The sequence below is a fragment of the Acinonyx jubatus genome, chromosome X (genome assembly GCF_027475565.1).
Source record: "Acinonyx jubatus isolate Ajub_Pintada_27869175 chromosome X, VMU_Ajub_asm_v1.0, whole genome shotgun sequence".
NCBI classification, from domain to species: Eukaryota; Metazoa; Chordata; class Mammalia; order Carnivora; family Felidae; genus Acinonyx; species Acinonyx jubatus.
Genome location: NC_069389.1, coordinates 10,316,651 through 10,338,544, shown reverse-complemented (window position 1 = coordinate 10,338,544; position 21,894 = coordinate 10,316,651). Strand labels below are relative to the sequence as shown.

At 45.1% G+C, this 21,894-nt stretch overlaps 1 protein-coding gene and 1 long non-coding RNA gene across 5 annotated transcripts in view; one reads left to right on the top strand and one right to left on the bottom strand.

The window, feature by feature from the left end:
• Nucleotides 1-2,664, top strand: part of GPM6B (glycoprotein M6B) — a 146,826-nt gene extending 144,162 nt beyond the window's left edge. For all 4 annotated transcript variants that reach the window (XM_027054619.2, XM_053202097.1, XM_027054614.2 and 1 more), the window contains one exon: nucleotides 560-2,664. In XM_027054619.2, coding sequence (XP_026910420.1) covers nucleotides 560-709 — 150 coding nt within the window. In that variant the 3' untranslated portion in view covers nucleotides 710-2,664. The remainder of the gene's footprint in view (nucleotides 1-559) is intronic.
• LOC128311555 (uncharacterized) lies at nucleotides 1,603-21,689 on the bottom strand. Its single transcript, XR_008290017.1, has 6 exons — nucleotides 16,475-21,689; nucleotides 13,091-13,338; nucleotides 9,056-9,152; nucleotides 5,811-5,889; nucleotides 4,442-4,556; nucleotides 1,603-4,037 (listed from the first exon to the last, which is right to left on the bottom strand). It is a non-coding gene; the product is annotated as an uncharacterized LOC128311555 (long non-coding RNA).
• Between the last annotated feature and the right edge of the window lie 205 nt (nucleotides 21,690-21,894).

Below are 21,894 nucleotides of genomic sequence, written 5' to 3'. Positions count from 1 at the left end.
CAAAACGTGTTAACACGGACCGCATGCTTGTTTGCGTCTAGTTCCTAATTCTATTGGTATTGACGTTTGCGTAAGTTTTCCGTGTTACGTGTGTAGTTTCGCATCTACTCAAAATACACATCGTTCACATTTAGGCCTCTGGGGAACTGGTTTTTAGCCACCGACAAGCTAGAACCTTGCACTACACTTATTTCCAACTCGGCACACGCTGTGTTTCTGAACGTTTGCGCGAGTTTTTAAAATGACCCCCCCCCCCCCCCCCACGGTCCCACCACCACACACACACACACCCCTCCTGCTTCCTGTTTGCTTTTTCTTAACAGCAACTTGGGCCATGTTTTCCAGTTCATCACGTTGGTATACTAACTCTCCTTCCGCCTCTTACTCGTAAGCGTCCTCGTGGAGCTCGCTGCCGGGCTCCGACGGCTCTGCTCGCACAACGAGTATTAATGCAGAATAACCCTCTCCCTTTTTACAGTCGGGAGCGTCTAACCTGCCTCGCAGCTCGCTTTGCCTTCTGCCATGCTCACTAGCCATCATGCGCACCCTTCTCTTCCAGATCCACTTCCTCATGATACTGTCTTCTAACTGGGCTTACTTAAAGGACGCCAGCAAAATGCAGGCTTGCCAGGATATCAAAGCAAAGGAAGAGCAGGAGCTGCAGGATATCCAGTCTCGGTCCAAAGAACAACTCAATTCTTACACATAAACGTTTGCCAGAGCGTTACCGCCGCCGAAGTGACAGTTCTGACAAATCCACAGACAGCTGCTCTGCCGTCCAGATGTGTCCCCCCGCCCCCCCTTACCCCCCACCAAACTAATGTAGAGGTACAAACACTTCACTGTCTGTCTCGAGCTGCTGGGAGGGATTTCTAGGAACACCTGCCAGGAGGCCAGTCTTTTTCTTTAGCGCAGATACCGGAGGCTTCACGTTAGCCATTTTAAAAGGCAACACTTGGACAAAACGATGGCTCAGCTTTCCGAGATAGGTGGCCTGTTCCCACTTAGCCGTAGAGCAAGCCTCCCGCGAGAGAGAGGCCACGGGCATGTGGCATACTGCTGGAGCAGGACTGCCGATGGGCCGGCACGAGGCAGTGTGACCGTAAATTCACGTGTGCCCTCTGTCCGCGGGGCTTACCTGGGTAGGGGATAGAGTACCATTTCCGACCGCTGACATTTATTAAACTTGGGTTCCAAGATCATGTGGGTCTTAATGATTGAACTCTTTGTTTCAATTAGCTGCCGTCCCTACCCTTTAAGTCCAGGACCCGTTCCTCTCCCGATCCAGTCGGAAATCTATTTTTCAAGAACGCTGATAACTATAATTCGGCTACACCTACCCTTGAGGAAGCTGGATTGTGGCCCATCGACAAGCTTTCCAAAGTCAATTCTATAATAGCTTTCCTCTCATCCAACGGCCCAGGTGGCGTTGTCGTTCCTGGGGAATAAATGTCAGCTCTGCCTTAATGAGTATCTGTTTTCAATTTCTAAGAACTTAATTTTACAACAGGAGACCCCAAATCCCTCATCGCCCTTGGTTCCACAAATGTTTTTCTGAATTAAGAAGTGTTACCTTATTAAAATGACCACCGTTCTAAACCATTTTTACGTGGTCTCAATAGCAAGTTTACAGTTTCATACCAACTATCTAAAACCGAATTACAAATAGACCACAGACCTCCTACTTTTCTAGACTTGAATACTTCAGTAGTTTAAATTAGGGTTGGTATTTAGTTCCTTTTTTAAACCTAAATCATTCCTGGAATAATAAAAGTTTGATGTTCAGCAAAAAAAAGAAAAAAAAGAAAAAAAAATCCACCTTGAGTTTAAGCCATTTTCAAAAGAAACTTGCCTTCTAAATCATTCTGTTCCAGAACATTAAGTGATTAGAGGTATTGGGTATTAGTGATGGTAAACTTTGTGTTGCTCTTTATGAAATGATACATATAACCGTTGGGTGCATCCGTGCTTTTAAAAGGGGCTGCATAATATAGGATTAACTCTGTATATTCATGTTAAGAATTAACTTGTGGTTTGGCTGTTTCCTGGATTTTAAAACATACACGTGTGCAGAAATGTCTTAAGATGAAAGGAAGCATACCTTTGTCAAGATGCTATTAAAATTGAACATCAAGGATAAGATTTCATTTGGATTCTTTTTGTTGTTGTTGTTAATGCCTAAAAATGCCTATTTGGATCTTGACCTTTTTTTTCCTTTAATTGGGAGAAGCTCTCTTCTGTGTAGAACAGTTGTTCCAGAATAGCTAGTTTTGTTTTCCTGTTGCATGACAGACTTCAATATTTTTTTTTTTCCAGCAGTGGAGGTGCTGTTAGAGTCCAGTGTTCTAGAAGAGGCAGTGTCTAAAGCCTAATTTTACTTTTCTAATTCTGGTAGCTATTACCAAGAATTTTTGAAAGTTTTGTTTAAGTAGTCTAATATTTTTTATGTAAAGAGCATTAAATTTTGCTATGTATAAATTTTTGTAACCTAACAGTGAATCAATATTTTCTATCAGTGCCAAGGGCTTCCTGTAGTTCTATTCAAGTGTTACAATAAATATTTGTAGATAATAGTCAATACTTGTGTATGCTTATTTTAAATATCTATTTAGGTGCAAATAGTTGTGGATGTACTAAGAGTAATGCAATAAAAGTATAGCTTCACTCACTTGCCTTTTTACCATACATAAAATACTATCTTTCTGTGTCTGCAGTACGGTGTCATTTTTAAACAGTACGCATCATCGACATTTCACGTGTGTATGGACATCACGTTTCTACGAAAATGCTACCGACAGCTCTAGAGTTCTCTGAAGTACAGATACTTCAACAAACGAAAGCATTATAGGTATGGGGTTAACACAAAGCTCAGGTTTGGGGAAAGTAAGAACAAGGGCCATCCTTCCTAAGGGTCTGGGCACCCGTGGCTCCTGTACAAACCCAAAGTGTAAAAGTCTACTGAAAGAAGATGTATGCGGGAATGGTAAAAGATCTCGATCCGACAGGCACTCTCTAAGCAGACAGTCAAATGAAAATCCCAAGTAACAAACTAAGCTCTGCTGCTGTAAACTACTTACCTGTTGGCACGAGTCTGCATTTGGATTTTCTTCACCTGACTTTTCTAAGCATCAGCTCTTGTCCCCTACTGAGACCTTGCCTTTCTAAATGAGGTGCCACCTCAGGATCATCACCCTTCCCTAGGCTCGGCAGGAGAACAATCAGGAGCCCAATGAGGATGCTCTTTGCCACACGCCCTAATACCTCCTGTTTCTGTGGCATTTTGTGCGATTGTTATAGGAGTCCCCTGAACAATTAGCTATGTATAAATCCTGTCTAGATAAGATCGCACGCAATCTTTTAGTTAATGACAGTAATCCTACCACGAAGTACTGGAACCTCTAGAAGGCAGAGGAGCGATTTTTCATTTCTCTAGTTTTACCTTGTGAACTTGACTTTTTAAGAGATGAAAATAAAGCCACGAGTCCATTAAAGAATGATAACTGGGGTGCCTTTAGCGTCCCACTCGATTTTGCCTCAGCTCCTGCTCTCACAGTTCATGAGTGAAGTCAGGTTTGGCAAAGTCCTTTTCCCCAACCGTGTCCTAGCCTTCCTCACTGTTTTGATAGGTGAACTTCACCTACCTGGGGAAGATGTGAACAGAGATGCATTCAGAGGTCCTTGTCCAGGGGGGGAGCAGGGAAGCCTACAGGGGAGTTCCCACATCGCACAGCATGCATCCAAAGCCATCTGAAAAGATGCGTTTCCTCTTTTGGGGCGTCTGGGTGGCTCGGTCGGTTAAGCGTCCAACATCAGCTCAGGTCATGACCTCACGGTTGGTGGGTTCGAGCCCTGTGTCAGGCTCTGTGCGGACAGCTCAGAGCCTGGAGCCTGCTTCGGATTCTGTCTGTCCCTCTTTCTGCCCTTCCCCTGCTCATGCTCTCTCAGAAAATAAGTGTTAAAAATGACCTTAAAGTGACTTACCTGAGGGTTCAAATTAAGTTCCATCGATGCTTGGAGAGGTCCAAACAACACACAAACTGAAAATTTCAACAAAGAGAACATATTAAAAAGTATCAAATCACACTGAACACGATAACTGAAAATTTCAGTACAGGGGTTCAACAGCAGACTAGATCAAACAGAAGAAAGGATCAACCAACTTGGAAGAGAGGCCAGTATAATTCCTCCTGTCAGAGAGCCAGGAAGCCTGACGGGTTCCAAAAAATAGCAATCTAAAGAAATGCACTCCGAGTCATATTACAATTGAAGTGTCAAATTTTAAAGACAGAGTCTTAAAGCAGAAAAAGAAAACCTTGTAACATACAGGGAAACCCCATAAGACTATCAGTGGGGTTTTCAGCAGAAATGTCGCAGGCCAGAAGGGAGAGGCATGATACATTCAAATTGGTGAAGAAAAAAATAACTACCAAGAACACTATACCTGCCATGTTGTCCTTCTGAACTGAAGGAGACACCAAGAGAGTACCAGACAAACAAGGGTTCAAGGAGTTCAGCACCACTAGACCAGCCTTCCATGATAAAGGGAGTTCCTCAGGCTGAAATGAAAACAGGCTAATTAGCAACAGGAAAACCTATCAAACTATAAAACTCATCAGTAAAGGTAAACATACAGTTAAATTCAGAATACTCTAATGTATGAGGTCGGGTAAATCACAACTCTGGGATGAATATTAAGAGACAAAAGTATTAAGAATAACTATATGATAATTTGCTAATGAGTATTAAGAACCCAAAATGGGGGACGGGGCACCCGGCTTGCTCAGTCAGTAGAACATCTCTTGATCTCACGATTGTGAATTTGAGTCCCATATTGGACGTGGAGGCTACTTTAAAAACAAAATGGCGGGGGGGAGAGTAGAAATGCAGAGCATTGGTCTATGTTCAAAGTTAAGTTGTTAGGAGCTTAAAAAGACTGTTAAACATACATTTTATGTAAGCTCCTTGGTAACCACAAAGCAAAAACCTGTAGTAGATACACAGAAGATGAATCCTAAGCATACCACTACTCAAAATCATCAGGGGCGCCTGCGTGGCTCAGGCGGTTGGACATCCGACTTTGGCTCAGGTCATGATCTCACCATGCCGGGCACTGTGCTGACAGCTCAGAGCCTGGAGCCTGCTTTGGGTTCTGTGTCTCCCTCCCTCTCTCTGCCTCTCCCCTGCTCATGCTCTGTGTCTCTTTCTCTCTCAGAAATAAACGTGTTTAAAAATATAAACAGAAAACCACAAAACGGTGATGGGAATTTCATACCTATCAATTAAATGTAAATGGACTCAATTCTCCAATCAAGACAGAGTGGTCGAACGGACAAAAAAGCAAAAGCCATAGATATGCAGCCTACTTAACGCTTTAGCTTTAAGGACACATTCCTGCAAAAGTGCAGGAATGGAAAAAGGTATTCTATGCAAATAGCCCAAAGCAGGGGTAGCTGTACACGTATCAAAGTACACCGTAAGCCAAAAACTGTCACAGGAGACAAATTCGTCATGTAATCGTTAAAAAGTAAATTGATCCCAAAATAGAGCGTTTGTAAACATTGATACATTCAACGTCAGAGCACATAAACGTATCAAGCAAATATTAACAGAGCTCCAGGGAGAACTAGGCAGCGATACAGTCACAGCGGGGGACCTCAGTGCCCCGCTTTCAACAACGGAGAGATCATCCAGACAGAAAAGCAGTCAGGAGACAGTGGACTTCTACAACACGCTGGACCAGATGGACTTCACAGACATTTACAGAACATTCCATCTGTTCATCTTAAAAATAAAACAGCAAGTTATTTTACCAGCAAAATTAGTTTGTTCAGGAATAGCAGAAGAATTGCGATTTGGCACACCCAAACTACTGCGAACCATAGGCAGAGTCTGAAAAACAAAGGAGAGGAACATTACAGAGGGAAAAGGAGGTAGCGAGGAGGGGCCACGTTGAGCCACAGTCTCTTGGGGGAAAGCCAGAGTTCAGGACGGTGCCCGGTTTCGCACCTGCCAGGCGACTGGTGGGCAAGGAGAAAACCCTCCTCCTGCCGAGGCAGTAAAGGGAACTTGGGCCCACCTGGGAATACGAAGGAAGCTGGGATAGAACGCTCATGTGTGAGAGCGTCCCTCTGGGCCTTCCTGACTCCATTCTAAATCAAGTTTCCCTTTGGGGTGCCTGGGTGGCTCTGTCGGTTAAGCCTCCAATTTCAGCTCAGGTCATGATCTCAGTGGCTCCTGAGTTCAAGTCCCTGGTCGGCCTCTGTGCTGTCAGCTCAGAGCCTGGAGCCTGCTTTGGATTCTGGTCTTTCTGCCCCTACCCTGCTCGTGCACACTCTCTCTCGTAAATAAATACAAACATTAAAAAAAAAAAAAAATCAAGATCTTTCTCCAAAAGCATTAAGTGATCAAGAGTTGAGTTCTCTGTATTTAGTAATTTTTGTCCCTTGGGACCTTACCTGGTTATCCTGTCCCAAATCAGAGGGCAAGTGCAGAGCAGTTAGAAACCACTTAAGGTCACATTTGAGTGACAAGGTTAGGAGGGAGAACGCTCAGGCATTGCCCATCCCAAGTCTCTATCTGGAGATTAGCTCAGAGCACTGAGCCCGAGTTACCTTACCGGGTCCATCATTTCTACAAAGGTTTGACAGGCCATGGGTACAAAACTTGAATGATACGGAGAATTGAATGTAAGAGGACAATTCCAAACTGGATTATGGTTCTCAACCCTGACCCTAGGCCTGGAGGTAGCCAGCTGAACGAAGGACCACGCTGGCTTTGTGCGATCCGATTTCTACCCCTCCAGAGGCATCGACCCCCATGCAGCAGGCAGTATTTGCCACAAGCAGGTAACCGAGGCCTGTGCACCTGCCCCCACCTCCTTCAGCCCACGAGTCAAGTGGTCACTGTCGGGCGGCTCGCTGCTGTGGCCGCGGCGTGGACCAGCTCTCCCCGCGGAGGTCTACCTGCAGTCACGTGCGCTGCCTCCTGCAAGTCCCCGGCTCAGGTGGCCACGGAGGGTGGATGGGGAGGGACAACGGGAGGCCTGTGATTTTTCATAGATGGTGACAGGGACCGTGAAAGCTCCCAATCAGCGCTGCCCTCCAGCTGTGTGAGCATTGCTAGGCCCGTGGCAACGCCGTCCATTGCAGACGGGAGGGAGAGTGATGCGGATTACGGAGGTCCTCGTCTAGGGTCTGTCTACTGACACATCCTTTCGCTGGAATTCCCCGAGTGAGCTTTCCGAGCCGGGAATCAGAGGAACCGACCTGACATTCTGGGAGGTGCCATCTCGTCCTGAAAGGGGCTCTTCTGAAAGCCTTGCAAGGAAGGAGGAGCCCATGTGTACCTCCCTCGCAGGGGAACAGATTGAATTTAGGCAAGGAAAACAAAGTGGGGAGAGGGCGGGGGGGGGGCGCAAATGTCACACGATTGGCAAACGTGGAAGTGTTCGGCTGAACCAGTGTGGCCGTGGTTGGAGAAAGTTTGACACAAGGTATGAGAGCACCTAGCTGTAAACAGCCTCATCCGACAGGTAACCCCCATAGACCTGCAGGTACCGTCAACAGTGGCATCTGGGACTGAAGACACTCTGTGACAGGTAACACCAAGGGATCATCGCCAACATCATGAACCTATCGGAGTTTCGGGGCACATTCAACAGTCGGACAGGGAGGAATAAGAAGTGACAGACAGCAAGAAAAAGGCGTACTGGCCTGGTCTAGTTGAAGTGGAGAACGAAGGCAAAGGAGAAAATTAAATTCCCTGATAATGTGCAGCCCGCTGACGGACACTTGGGGCAGGCAGAGTGGGACATTCTCCTCCAGGAACCCTGTATGGTCTTTAGGTCATTGCCTTGCTAGAGGCCAACCGACCCGAAGCTTGACAGTAGCCATGCCTCCAGCATCCTGTAAGGCTTCTTTAGCATATGAAAATCCTTTTGGGGAGTGCCTGGGGGGCTCAGTCCGTGAGGCAGTCCAACTCTTGATTTCAGCTCTGGTCATGATCTCATGGTTTGGGAGTTCGAGGCCTGGTAGGGCCCCAGGCTAACAGTGCAGAGCTGGCTTGAGAATCTGTCTCTCTGCCCCTCTGGCACATGCCGTCTTTCTCTCTCCCCACCCCCCACCCCCCTCCCCCCCCCCATACACACTGCCACCCACAACATAAACAAACTTAAAAACAAATCCTTTTGGAAACTTCCCTTGTCCTTACCTCCCCCTGCACCAAAGTATATGATCACTCACTCCTCTCAACCCTAGGGCAGCTCTTTCCACCCACGGGCCCTGCCCCTGGCTTTAATAAAACCACCCCTTTGTACCGAAAATGTCTCAAGAATTCCTTCTTGGCTATTGGTTCCCAAACCCCATTTTGAACCACATCATGGTCGCCTTGGGAGAGCAGTCTCATTCAGCTTCATGTGTTTCAGCTTCTGGGAATCTTTGCTTTCAGGTCACCGGATGGTGTGCGTCCACTCAGGGTTTGGCACCTTCTTCCACGTGATACGTGGATCCAAGCGTATGTTCCTCGAAGTTAGGCAGCACGAACATCCGTCCATAGTCCCTGATAGGGCCTTTCCTTGGGGTTGCAGAGTCTCTCTGGAGAGGTCTTTCCCAATACACGAAATCTCTGGGCTGCACATTATGACGACGTGCACATCGTGCCAGGAGTACCCCGTGGAAGACTGTCCTACCAGAGTGGGATTATTCACAATGGGTTTGCTTGCGCTTTTGCAAAACTGAAGTATATCCCTTTTTATTAGCTGTGGATCAAAAGCAGCAGAGGCTAGGTGCATTGGATATCCTCACACAAAAAGAACAGATTCTCACTGAACTTCCAAAAATATACTGTCAGGAAAAATGAGAATATTTAATAAGAGTTTCAGAATTCTGGAGGGTTCAGGTAGAGAAAAAAATATCTAAATGCTTCAGTCATTGTTACCAAATTGTTTTAAGTTATAGAGAGCTTAAAAGGAGAGGGTGGGGAGAAAGGTGAGGGGCCTTTACATCAGGAAGACAAAGCATTAAAGCAATCAGTTTTCATTAGTTTTAGAAATTCTTACCCAGCTCGGTGTTATGATCTTAAAGGAATCAAATCCCTGTATTCTAGAGCACCTGGCAAATTCCTTTCTCATGAACCTCCTTGAAGATGAAGCACTCCTGTAGAAACATTCGTTGTAAAAGCATCAGAACAAAACAGTAACCGTCAATGACAACGGACTTGAAAATGGCCACAGTTAAAGATCTGATAAGAGTTCACACACACAGGGGCGCTTGGGGGCGCTCAGTCCCTTAAGTGTCAACTCTCGATTTCAGCTTAGGTCATGATCTCACTGTTTGTGGGTTTGGGCCCCATATTGTGCTCTGAACTAACCCTGCGGAGCCTGCTTGGGATTTTCCCTCTCCCTCTGCCCCCACTTACGTGGGTGCGCACACGCGCACGCTCTCTCGAAATAAACATTAAAAAAAAAAAAACAAAGAGGGGCACCTGGGTGGCTCAGTTAGTTAAGCATCCGACTTTGGCTCAGGTCATGATCTCACGGTTCGTGAGTTGGGGTGCTGCATGGGGCTCACTGCTCTCAGCCCAGAGACCACTTTGGATGCTCTGTCACCCTCGCACTGTGTCCTTCCTTCCCCTTCCCCCACTTTCTCTCTCAAACATCAATCTTAAAAAAAATTTTCTTAAAAAAAAAGTTCACGCCTACACCTACAAAAAAAAAAAAGTGATGCAGTTGATAAGTAAATTTGGTTCATTTTGTGACATACATTTTAAAATTATGACTACTAACATTGTACCAGGATACAGAATTTTTTAAACTTCGTGTAATTTTTGGAACGCGTATATTCACACCTATACAAACGCAAAATAAAGAAGGCTTAATATTCCTGATTTGACAATGCTTCCCATGTAATTTAACATAACAAATACACCTAATTAGTAGAACATCTCTCTTTTTATAAAGAGAGAACGTTTTGAGATGTTCCAGGGACCCTCTAGAAATTCTTATTAGTTTGAGGTCAAAAAAACTTCGTTTCAAATTTTAGAGAAGTTTGACAAGAATACCGAAAGGTTTGTGATGAGGGAGCATAAGGCAGGCTGAGGGCCCAGCACAAGCTAGCCCCCCCTAGTCCCCTCCCCTCCCCGTGGGATGTGTGGGACACTCCTCAGACACTCCTGGCTGCCCTAGAACAGAGTACAGGACAGAAGACCAATGGTTAACTGAAAGAGATCACAGTCATACAGGACAACGTCTCCATCAGTTTACAAATGTTTTAGTAAATTACAAGAAAAAGGCAATCCTACCAATAGCCTGATCTCCAGAACCCTACAGACTCCGTTTCCCGGAGCCCCAACATCACCCTCCCCTCCATAGTGAGGTGGGGAACTAAGGCAAGAAGGGAATGGCAGGTAAAATTAAGTTTCGTTATAACCTGCAGCCCATTGGTACAGAGTAGAACATTTCTCCAGAAATCCCCTACTTTCCTAGTGTTAATGCCTTACTAGAGGGAAAACAACCTTAACTTGACAATGGCAAGGTCCCTGGCATCTTAAGAGTCCTCTTTAGCATATCAAAGTCCCTCTGGAGGTCTCCATTTTCTCTTTACCTCCCCCAACTCCACAGTATATAATCAGTCAGTCCTCACAACCCCAGGGCAGCTTTTTCTGCCCAGTGATCCTGTCCTCAGGCTTCAATAAAGTCACCTTTTCGGGGGCACCTGGGTGGCTCAGTGGGTTAAGCATCCAACTTCGGCTCAGGTCAGGATCTCCCGATTCATGGGTTCAAGCCCACATCGGGCTCTGTGCTGATAGCTCGGGGCCTGAAACCTGCTTTGGATTCTGTTTCTCCCTCTCGCTCTCTCTCCGGCCCTCCCCTGCTCATGCTCTCTCTCTCTCTCTCTCTCAAAAATAATTAAGTGTTGAAAAAAAAAAATTGAACAAAATAAAATCACCTTTTTTGCACCAAAGACGTTGCAAGAATTCTTTCTTGGCCATTGGCTGCGAATCCCCACCACTCCAAAGCCCCATCATCTGCACACCGTTCAACTACAGTGGTTTTCTTCCTTCATCCTTCTTGTCTCCAACAGTTACACTTTACATCCATTTCGAATTCTTAACCCTTAGAATCCTTAATTCCCAGCAAAAACTAAAACGTAAGCAATTGTGGACTGAAATTTATGAATACGTTTCATTATTTCGAGAAACCTGCTTTTCTCGTAGAAAATTTTCTCAGCACATTTTACTAACAGACCCCAATATTTTTGGGGTTTTTTTAAGAAGAAGCCCTAAATGGATAAATCTGTGTTCAGTAACTAATGTTTTAGTATTCTATCCTGCTTAAAAAATTATCCAGGTATTCAATGAAATTACATCATTTACGTTAACCCAGTATATAGCAGGATTCTTGTGGGGGGGGGGGAGAGGGAGAGAGAGAGAGACAGAGAGACAGAGAGAGAGAGACGGACAGACAGACAGACACGGGACACCGAGGCTTTCTTTGCCCAGGAAGCAACTTTATTCGTCCTGCTGGTACGGGCTCAGTGGGTTCGTACCCGAAAAACTGAGCCCCGAGCCCAGCAGGGTGTAGCCTTTTGTGCCATTTCTACTTCTTTGTCTCCCATACATGGTGACACATATAGTCTGATTGGACACAGTCCACATTACAGAGTCGTGTCAGAGCTATGCATACGTGTATAGGAGTTGATTGGGCCACTTTGCCTTCCTTGTTCTGAGGGGGCCTTCGCCACGTTCCTTAGGGAGGGACCCCCTATTTTAGGTCCAAGAGCATCATCTTGGTTTAGAGGTTTATATCTCCACATCATGATCACATGCGTGACCACTTTCCTTTTGACCATTGCCTCAATGAGGCTAGAGACAGACCGTATAACCAGGAGAGTTAGGCAAGGTAGGATTAAGAAAGCACCCAAAATCAAGAGATTAACACCTGTGAGGGTTTTGAATCCCCCCACCCCCATCCCGAGAGTTGAAAACCATCCCCCAAATAACTCCCCGGGGTTTCAACTGTTCCAGGTCTGGACGGGGACATCGACAACCTTTCTCCTTCGATCTGTGATGTCCTCTGGGACTTTTCCCTCATCATCTGTAGGCAGCAGTCGCTCCGGGTAAACTTTCCACAGACTCCTCCCTCAGAAGCAAGCAGGTAATCAATCTAAGGCCACGCGATTCTGATAGATGGCATCGCACATTTGGGTTTGCTGCTTGGCTAGGAAGCTAAGAGCCCTGGCGGTTTCGTTGACGATAATGTCTACAACCGCTCGCAGTCTGATTCTGCGGTTTAGCATGTAAATGGGGGTGCGGCAGCCCCAGGCCCCGTCCTCTGCCCAGGCGGCAGGGCCATACTATTGGATTATATGCTCGGGAGGCCATTTATTATCTTTTTAATCGCCAAGGTGTAAGGCACGCTGCTTGATTTGAGTCTCCCTGTCCCCATACACTTGTGCTCCCTAATGTTTCCCTCTGGCAAGTAGGAGCAGGAAGAAAGATGGACGATTAGTTTCTAGCACATATGACCCTGACCAGACTGAGGGGAGTACTACATGTCCTTCCACATATCCAGTCTAGTCCACCTGCGACCCGCCATCTGACGGCTGCGTTGACATTGTCTAGGCCTCTTGGAGAGGAGAGAAGTTAAACAAGGGGCGGGGATCTGGCTCAGGGTGATCTGGGATCCCCCACCATTGGGTTTTCCGGGCAGTTGAGTTGTAAAATCTTTGGTCTAGGCACGTTACATTTTTAACAGAGACCACAATGAACTTTTTCCCCATTAGGCAAGACAGGTTTTTTTCCAGGAATTGAACTTTTGAGAAGCCAAGCCCTGATAGTAGGACTTGGGGCATTTTGTTTTACTCTAAGGGCCGTGGGAATCGCATTTTCTGGTCTCCTACAGCCATTGTTTCCCCGTGTTGGTACCAAGGAAGTATCCTGTCCACAAAAGGAAGGGGAGCGTTCACAGAAATTTCTCACCACATTTCCAGCCGGCCAGGGGGTACTCAGCCCGTCCTATGGCAAAGAGTAGAGCAAGAATCACCATACCAGTGAGGAACAAGGGGTGATAGGGCATCACAGTAAGGAAACATACAGAAAATAAGGACAGTCGATTCGTTCTACCGGACCGCCGATTTCTCGAGCTTCTGCTGTGCGTGGATCAGCCGGCTTCCAGAGTGACCAGGGCAGGGCTGCAGTCTCCCGGAGCCTCTGGAGTGGCCGACTGCTACTTCCGTGGGGTCAGCTCGCACGGCGTGGACGGATCAGGAACGCACTCCCAGTTTCGAGATGCCGGCTCCACTCTGCTGTGGTCAATCCAGGGACCCGCTTCGGCTACCTTTCCTGCGGGAGGGGCGGACGAAACGACAGTGGTCCCTCCAGAGGGGGGTGAGGGATTGGAAAGGAGGAGGACAGAAAAAGTGGCTCCCGGCACCAAGAAGGAAATGAACTGGCTTTTTAGTGACCTGAATTTTCCAGAGTTACCAGAGGCTCCGGGCTTCCAATAGACACTTGGTTCTGGGAGCCACCCCGAAGACCCCCAGGGCCCATCAGTCCCTTCCAGGAACACTGGCTATCTGAGCCTCGCATATAGAGGTCCGTGAGGGCATTCACACCTCCAGTGATGGTCTCTACACGAGGGGCATGGCTTGCAGGGCTCTGAGTTCTGTCGTCCCTTCGGAGGGCAGTCTAGTTTCCGGTGCCCTGACTGGCCACATAAGTGGCATTTGCGGCCAGGAGCTTGGGAAGTCTGATCTGACATAGTGCTTAAGGCCATGACTAAGGCCTCAGATTTTTTTAAGCCTCATTTCCTGTTTTTCCCTCTTGATCTCGGTTGTAATATACCCAAATGGTAGCTCGTAACAGCTCTTTTAGGGTTCCTTCCAGGACAACAGCCAATTTTTGCAGTGTCCTCTGAGTATCGGGGCCAACTGAGTGACAAATTTGTCCTTTAAAATCGTCTCAGTCTCACGGGTGTCAGGGGAGATAGCCATATATTTAATGAGAGTCTCCCTCAACCTCGCCAGGAAGCCATTTGGGCTCTCATTCCGTGTTTATAAAAAAAAATAGTGGCTAATTTAGCATAAAGGGCTTAACCTTAGACCTCCTTAATTTCTCTAAAGCACATGCTGGGAAGTGGTGGCAATACCATTTCTTAATGGGATGGTCATAGTTCCAATTAGGATCTTGGGATGGAATCTGGGCCCCAGTAGGAAACTGGAAGTTCCCTAATAGGACCCCCAGCCCCATGATAATTAATGAGTTGTCTTGTTTTGGTTTTTTTCCCAGAGTTTATGGATCAAAATCATCCCAATTTTTCAGAATGCGTCCCAAAGGAGTATTGGCCTTGGCTGGGCAATTGCCCATCTAGAGGAAAAAGGAGGAGGAGACTGTCCCTTATCTTCATTTTCGAGAGCTGGCCAGGAGAAACCTCATCTCCTGACCCCAAGAGTTGGCCAGGAGAAACCTCATCTCCTGGCCCTGAATTTTGTCAGTCTAGAGAGGTGCTGGGAGCAGTTGCTCCTAGCCAGGCTTGTCCCTACCTCCAAGAGCTGATCCGGTCTTCCCTGATTTCTCCTATCCCTCTGTCTTCCGCCTACAGGACTTCGGGGGGTATCGATTGTGACCAGGGAAGACTTCCCTGGTTGTAGAAGGACGTGCTAATTTTGTTTTGGCCCAACAGTAATCCTCTTTACAAATATATTTTAGAAGGCTGGTGAAAACCATTTTTTTTTTTAAGGATAAAATTGGCCGTCAAGGGGACCAAAAGGACCAAAGTCTAGGTCTATTCCCTTGCCTTTTTCAACAGTGTCCACATAAATATGTTCCAGCCATGTGGATATCCATTTTAGAGTATCTAGGTGGCCACAAATTGGCATACACTGGGCTAAGAGTGGCAAAATGGCTCCTATGTAACCCAGGAAAAGCCTTTTATATACGGTAGTCACCTATCCCTCACACAGCACAGGCATCCATTCCTGTGCTAAACAGAAAGAACACAAACGTGGAACATTTGGAGGCTGGCAGTGAGGACATCATCACCGTCTCCCCAGCCTTTGGATTAAAGGAGGGGCAATTTCAACCAAGGCCTCAGTTAACTCAAAAGGGTGTGCTGTCCTGCCCTTTTGGTTAAAATAATTTTTTTCCATCTTTTCGGGCAGACAAAAGGGGGAAAAAAAACTTTTTTTTTTTTTCAAAAACATACCAACATTTCAAGAAACCTTTGCCTTTTTAACAAAGTAAAGCAGAATTTTAATCTCACACGAGTGTACTTTTAAAATCCATTTGTTTCCTCAGTCCGTCCTGACCACATGTAAAATTTCTTTCCAAAGATTTCCCTTCACAAACCTTCTACAACTTGCCTTTGCTTTCAGATTTTGACCAAAGCCCTTTTTCTCCCAACAACCAGACTCATCTAGGACAAAATTACTTTCTTTTACTTTCAACAAAAATGTATTCCCATTCCTTCTATCTGTCTTACATATCTCCCATTTTTCTACATAGTTACTTTCCTTATTTTTATCAGTCTTAATTATATTTGGCAGAATTTTAACTCTTAGAAACCTTCGTCTCTGGGGGAAACTAAGTAGTAACCAATTATGAATTATCTGTTACATCAGAAATCTTGAGATGGTCAACTTTTGAATGGTTAAGCATAAAGCATGTTTCTTAACAGATCCAAGTATCCTGAGTTTTTTGGGGGTTTTGTTTTCTTTTTTCAGCAACATGGGTTAGGTTTTAGAATACTTGTATATATTGATCAGGGTTGTCTGAAAATTTGCCCTGGTCCTTTTTATTTGCTGAAATGGAACCTTTATGGGGCCAAATCCATCATGAGGCATTTCAGTCAATAGATACATTGAACGGGCCTTGATTTCAGGGGGAGAAGTTTTTTTTTTTATCCCTGGTATTCCTGGATAAGGAGGGCATAAGGGTCTAACAGGTGGCTTTTCCTGAGGAGAGGCCTCAGGGGGTGAGTCTGCAAATACTTGCCTTTCTTGGTCCCTTTCAGGCAAAGAACACCTGCATTTAGGGAACATCTGACCATCTACCCTGTCTCCTACGACACAGATCTAACTATAAGTACTGTACTGAACACCTCCCTCTGGAGGCCAGGACTCGCCATCCTCCAGGAGAGATTTCAGGAGCCTCTTAGCGTTGGCGGATTCAGTATCAAGCCCTGACCCGGATCACACTCCTGACGAAGTCTAACGCCACCTTAAACCGTACGAGGTCGCCACGGAACCCTGGACCGGGACTCGATACTCGCTCTGGCCTTCGGTCGGGTCGGAACCTTTCGGCTGTCCGTCTCACTCACACACAGTCACACAGCAACTCCACCCCTCCACCCAGCGCCTTCGAATTGAGGTTTCGGTTCCTTATTCCTTATGGACCTACTCGGGCAACTCTGGGAGGGGGGGGATCAGGCTCTCCTTCTGCCTCTTAGGGGCAGGTCTGCAAAAACGAACGGGGCTCTTACCAGTCTGTTGGGCAGCAGTCACTGAGCCGGTTCCTGGGCCTCACGGGTTCCGCTGTGCTTCTGCACCAGGAGGGACCGGTCGCCTATGGATCAAGCGGTCCGCTGGCGCGAGGCGAGGTGTCGTCTCCCAGCGCTCCGAGGTTCACACTCCGGGGTGACAGAGGAGGGGGGAAAGCATCGTCTTTGAATCCTGGAAGCGAGCCCCCAAGACACGTAGCAGGATGCTCGCACAGTGAGACCAACCACAGAGGCTCTTCCCAGCAAGCAGCTTTATTCCTGCAGGCACGGGCTCAGCAGGCAAAGACCCCAAAAAGGCTGAGCCCCAAGCACGTCGGGGTGTAACCTTTTATGGAATTTCTACTTCTTTGTCTCCCATATACGGTGACATGTAGTCCAACTGGACACAGTCCACGTTAGAGAGTCGTGTCAGAGCCAGGCATTCGTGTATGGGAGTTAATTGGGCCACGTTGCCTTCCTTGTTCTGAGGAGGCCTTCGCCACGTTCCTTAGGGAGGGGGTCCACCTCTACCACAATACTGTCCCCGCCAATTATGTTCAAATTACGCACAAAAAACTTCATGAGACATTGGACACCAGCACCCATCACCTCAGGTGAATTTTCTTACTGACAGACTTTGCAAGAGAGACAACATGTTTGCATTATAGTCAGTGTTGAGAATTCTGTTTTTAAAAAAGTTTTTGATGTTTATTTTTGAGAGACAGGGCATGAGTGGGGGAGGGGCAGAGAAAGAGAAGGAGACTCAGAATCCGAAGCAGGTTCCAGGCTCCGGGATGTCAGCACAGAGCCCGACGTGGGGCTCGAACCCACAAACCGTGAGATCATGACCTGAGCTGAAGTCGGATGATTAACCGACTGAGCCACCTACATGCCCCTCAATGTTGAGAATTCTAAGGCATGTTGGTCTTAATTAAACCAACAAACTTCAATTAGCTTTTACTTATTGATTATCCCGGATCATGTGAACCCAGAAAACATTTGGGTTTACTTAATTTACATATGTTTTTTTTCTTTAAGCCGATTTAAATAGAGTTCTTTACAAATTGATTTTGGCAATACTATCTGTAGGTAGAAAAATAGACATCCACATATGTAAACAGAGATCGTAAGAGCTTTCGTTTAAAAAACATAAAAAACAAAAACCCTCACAAAAAACCTTAGCCACGTTTCAAATACAAAACTCCAAAGTTTTAATTTTCTTTTATTTGTTTTTCAAAGAGAGCAAGCATGAGAAGGGAAGGGGCAAAGAGACAGAGGGAGACACAGAATTGGGAAGCAGGCTCCAGGCTCTGAACTGTCAGCATAGAGCCCGAGGTGAACCCATGAACCCTGAGATCATGACCAGAGCCCAAGTTGGATGCTTAACCAACTGAGCCACCCAGGTGCCCCTGAAAACTCAAAACAAGAGCTGGATTCAAACTGTATTTGTGGAAGATGGATTAAGTTAAGGTTACCTGCTCAGATGGCTAGTTTGTTTTGTTTTTTCACGACAAAATTTTTATTTGCGTGCTGTAAAGGATCCTTTTTAGGAATGTTTTTGAAATCATCTTGGCTTTTAGAAGCTTCTGCATACCAAACAATGTACTCCATTGTCTCTGAGAGGGTTGGGATCCTCTTTTAAGGTGCCCCTTCAGGTGGATTTATCTAAGTCAAAGTTTCCCCAGAATGGTTATTACAACTCCAAAGTATCCAAAAACTCGCCTATTTTTCCAGAAAGGCACAAGAGCCTGGTCCAAGGACTAGGTCAAACCTATCTTGCTTTTGGATTCCCTAAACTGTCTTAACTATGAGAGACCCTTTTCCAACAGCTGTTCTGAAACACCCGGAATCATGCGTTTCCCCCTTTTGATCACGACAGGTGACTCACCAAGAAGGTGCAGCAAACAGAAACAGGACAAACAAAAACCGAAGAGTACTCCCCAGGAAGGGTGATGCCTTCCTAAAAACAAAAACAGATCCCAGCTAAAGTTGGAGCTGAACCAAAGAGAGGGAGCAGGAGTCTGAGAGGAGATCTATCCAACCGCTAGGAAAAAGACGACTGGTAATCAGAGGGCATGAACGGCTCATGTGAGCATCGCACACAGTTCGGAGCGTCGTTAGTTCCTCAGGTCTTCATCTCCTTCACATCCCAGTTCTGATCACCAGGTAATGTCAACCTTAAAAGAGCAAGTTGTTCTACCAGTGAAACGAGTTTATGCAAGAATAGCAGAGGGAATGCAATTCAGAACTTGCAAGCTATGGCTAACCACAGGCAGAGTCCGCAGAACAAGGGAGAGGAACATCACTTTAGAGAGAACAAGGAGGAAGTTGGGAGGGGCTCAAAGTCTACTGGAGAAAAGCAAGAGTTTAGGGTGGTGATGGTTACTTACCGGCTGATTTGTGGCAATTTCTTATTGGCTAGGCTGCTGCTGTTTAGACAATCTTCCTTCCTCCTATTGGAGCAATAAAGTGAACTATTTCTGGCACAGGAATGAAGTAGGCGGTGATGGAAAGTTCGTGTGTGTGAGAGCTCCTCCCTACAGGGCCTTCCAACTCCATTCTAAGTAAGGTTTCCCTTTATGGATTTTCACACAACCAACAGGAGAAAACACATTCTTCTCAAGCACACACACAACATTCTCTGGGATACATCATATGTTAGGCCACAAAACAAGTCAAAAAGTTTAAGGAGACTGAAACATATCAAGCATCTTTTTCAACTACAATGGCATAAAATTAAAAATCAATTACAAAAACAAAGCTGGAGGGTACCTGGGCACCTCAGGCAGTTGAGCGTCCAACTTCAGCTCAGGTCATGACCTCACGGTTTGTGGGTTCCAGCCCCACGTCGGGCTCTGTGCTGATGGCTCAGAGCCTGGAGCCTGCTTCAGATTCTCTGTCTCCCTCTCTCTCTGACCCTCCCCCCTTACACTTTGTCTTTAAAACTGAAATAAATGTTAAAATTTTTTTTCAAAAAGAATAAAGCTGGAAAACACAAATACAGGGAGATTAAACAACACGTTTTTCAACAACAAATGGGTCAAAGAAGAAAAATCAAAAACAATCTTCAGATAAATGAAAAGGGAAACATAATGTATCAAAACTTCTGGGATGCAGCAAATACTGTTCCAAGACGGAAGTTTATAGCAGTAAATGCCTACATTAAGAAACAAGAAAGAGCTTAAATACAAAACCCGTTATTGTATCTCAAGGAACTACAGAAAGAACTAAGCCCAAAAGTAGCTTAAGGAAGGAAATACAAAGATCAGAGCAGAAATAAATGAAATAGAGACTAGAGAGACCATAAAAAAGATCAATGAAACTAATAGCTAGGTATTTTGTAAAGATAAACAAAACCTTTAGCTAGATTAACCAAGGGGGGCGAAAAAGAGAGAGGACTTAAAATTATAAATGGAAGAAGAGACATTATTACTGATACCACACAAATACAGAGGCTCCTAAAAGACCATTATGAACAACAATACCCAAACAAACTGGAAAACCTAGCAGAAATGGATAACTTCCTACAAACCCACAACCTAACAAAACTGAACCATGAATAGAAAATCTGAAGACACCAATTACTAGTAAGGAGAGCAAATCAGAAATCAAAACTCTTCCCACAACAACAAAAAGTCCAGGACCAGATGATGAGTTCTACTAAAAAAAACAGAAGGGAATGCTTCCAAACTCATTTTACAAGTCCAGTATTAACCTGATATCAAAATTAGTTAAGGACATTATAAGAAAATGAAATTACAGGTCAACATCCCTGATGATCATAGATGCAAAAATCCTCAACAAAATATTAGCACACTGAATTCAACAGTACATTAGAAGGATTACACACCATGATCAAGTGGGATTTATTCTAAGGATTCAAGGATAGCTCAACATCTGCAAGTCAATGTCATATAACACATTGACAAAATGAAGGATAATAATCATTCAATCATTCCATTAGATGCAGAAAAAACATTTCACAAATTCAATATCCTGATAAAAACTCTCAATGGAGTATAGAGGGAACATGCCTCGATACGGTAAAGGCCATATGTAACAAGCCCACAGCTAATATACTCAACGGTGGAAAGCTGTAAGTTTTTCCTTGAAGATCAGTAACAACACAAGGATGACCCAACTTTGCCACTTTCATTCAACACAATACTTGAAGACCAAGCCTGAGCAATTAGGCAAGGAAGAGAAGCCATCCAAATCAAAAAATGGTAGTAAGATGGTCTCTATCTACAGGCGACATAACATCATATATAAAAAACCCTGAAGATTCCACTAGAAAACCACGTTAAAACCAAGACGTGAATTCAGTAAAGCTGCAGGATAGAAAACCAATAAACAGAAATCAGTTGGGCTTCTATACACTAAAAATGAAGCCTCAGAAACAGAAATTAAGGGGGTGTCCTGGTGGCTTAGTCAATTGAGCATCCGATTCTTGATTTCAGCTCAGGTCAGGATCCCAAGGTCGTGGGATCAAGCCCCACATGGAGGACCTCAGTGTAGAGCCTGCTTAGGATTTTTTCTCTGCCCCTTTTCCCCCGCTTCCATTCTCCAAAAAGAAAATTTTAAAAAAATCATAAAATTTGTATGAAATAAAATAAAACCCTAAATAGCTTAAGCGATCTTAAGAACAAACACATCTCAAAGTATCACACTTCCAGATTTCAAACTATAGTACAAGGCTTTAATAATCAAAACGGTATGGTATTGGCATAAAAACAGACACCTAGACAGTGGAACAGGAGAGCGAGCCCAGAATAAACTCATTCATATACAGTCCATTATGACAAATGAGTCCAGAATATACAAGGATATATAAAAGAAAGGGGGAAAGGGTAGTTTCTTTAGTAAGCAGTACTGGGAAAATTGGATAGGCACATGCGTAAGAATGAAACTGGACCCCTATCTTACACCATACGCAAAAAGCAGCTCCAAATGGATTAAAGACTTGGGGGAAAAAAAAAAGACCTGAACATAAGGTCTGAAGACTACAAAATTCCTAGAAGAAAACACAGGAGGAAGACTCATCGACATCAGTCTTGGCAATTTTTTTTTTCCTTTTTGAATTTGACACAAAACTGAAAGGCAACAAAAGCAAAGATAAACACGTGAGACTACATCAAATTAGCAATCTTCCGCACAGCAAATGGCACCATCGACAAAGTGAAAAGGCAGCCTAGGGAGTGGAACAAAGTGTTCGCAAACCAGGTATCTGGTTAAAAGGGTTAATAGCCAAAACATATCAAGAACTCCTATGACTCAAGAGCAGAAAACAATCCAAATAAAGAATGGGCAGAGGAACTGAACTTTTTAAAAAAGATTTTATTTATTTAAGTCATCTCTACATCCAATGGGGAGCCTGAACATACAACCCCAAGATCAGGCGTCCGGGGTTCCACAGACTAAGC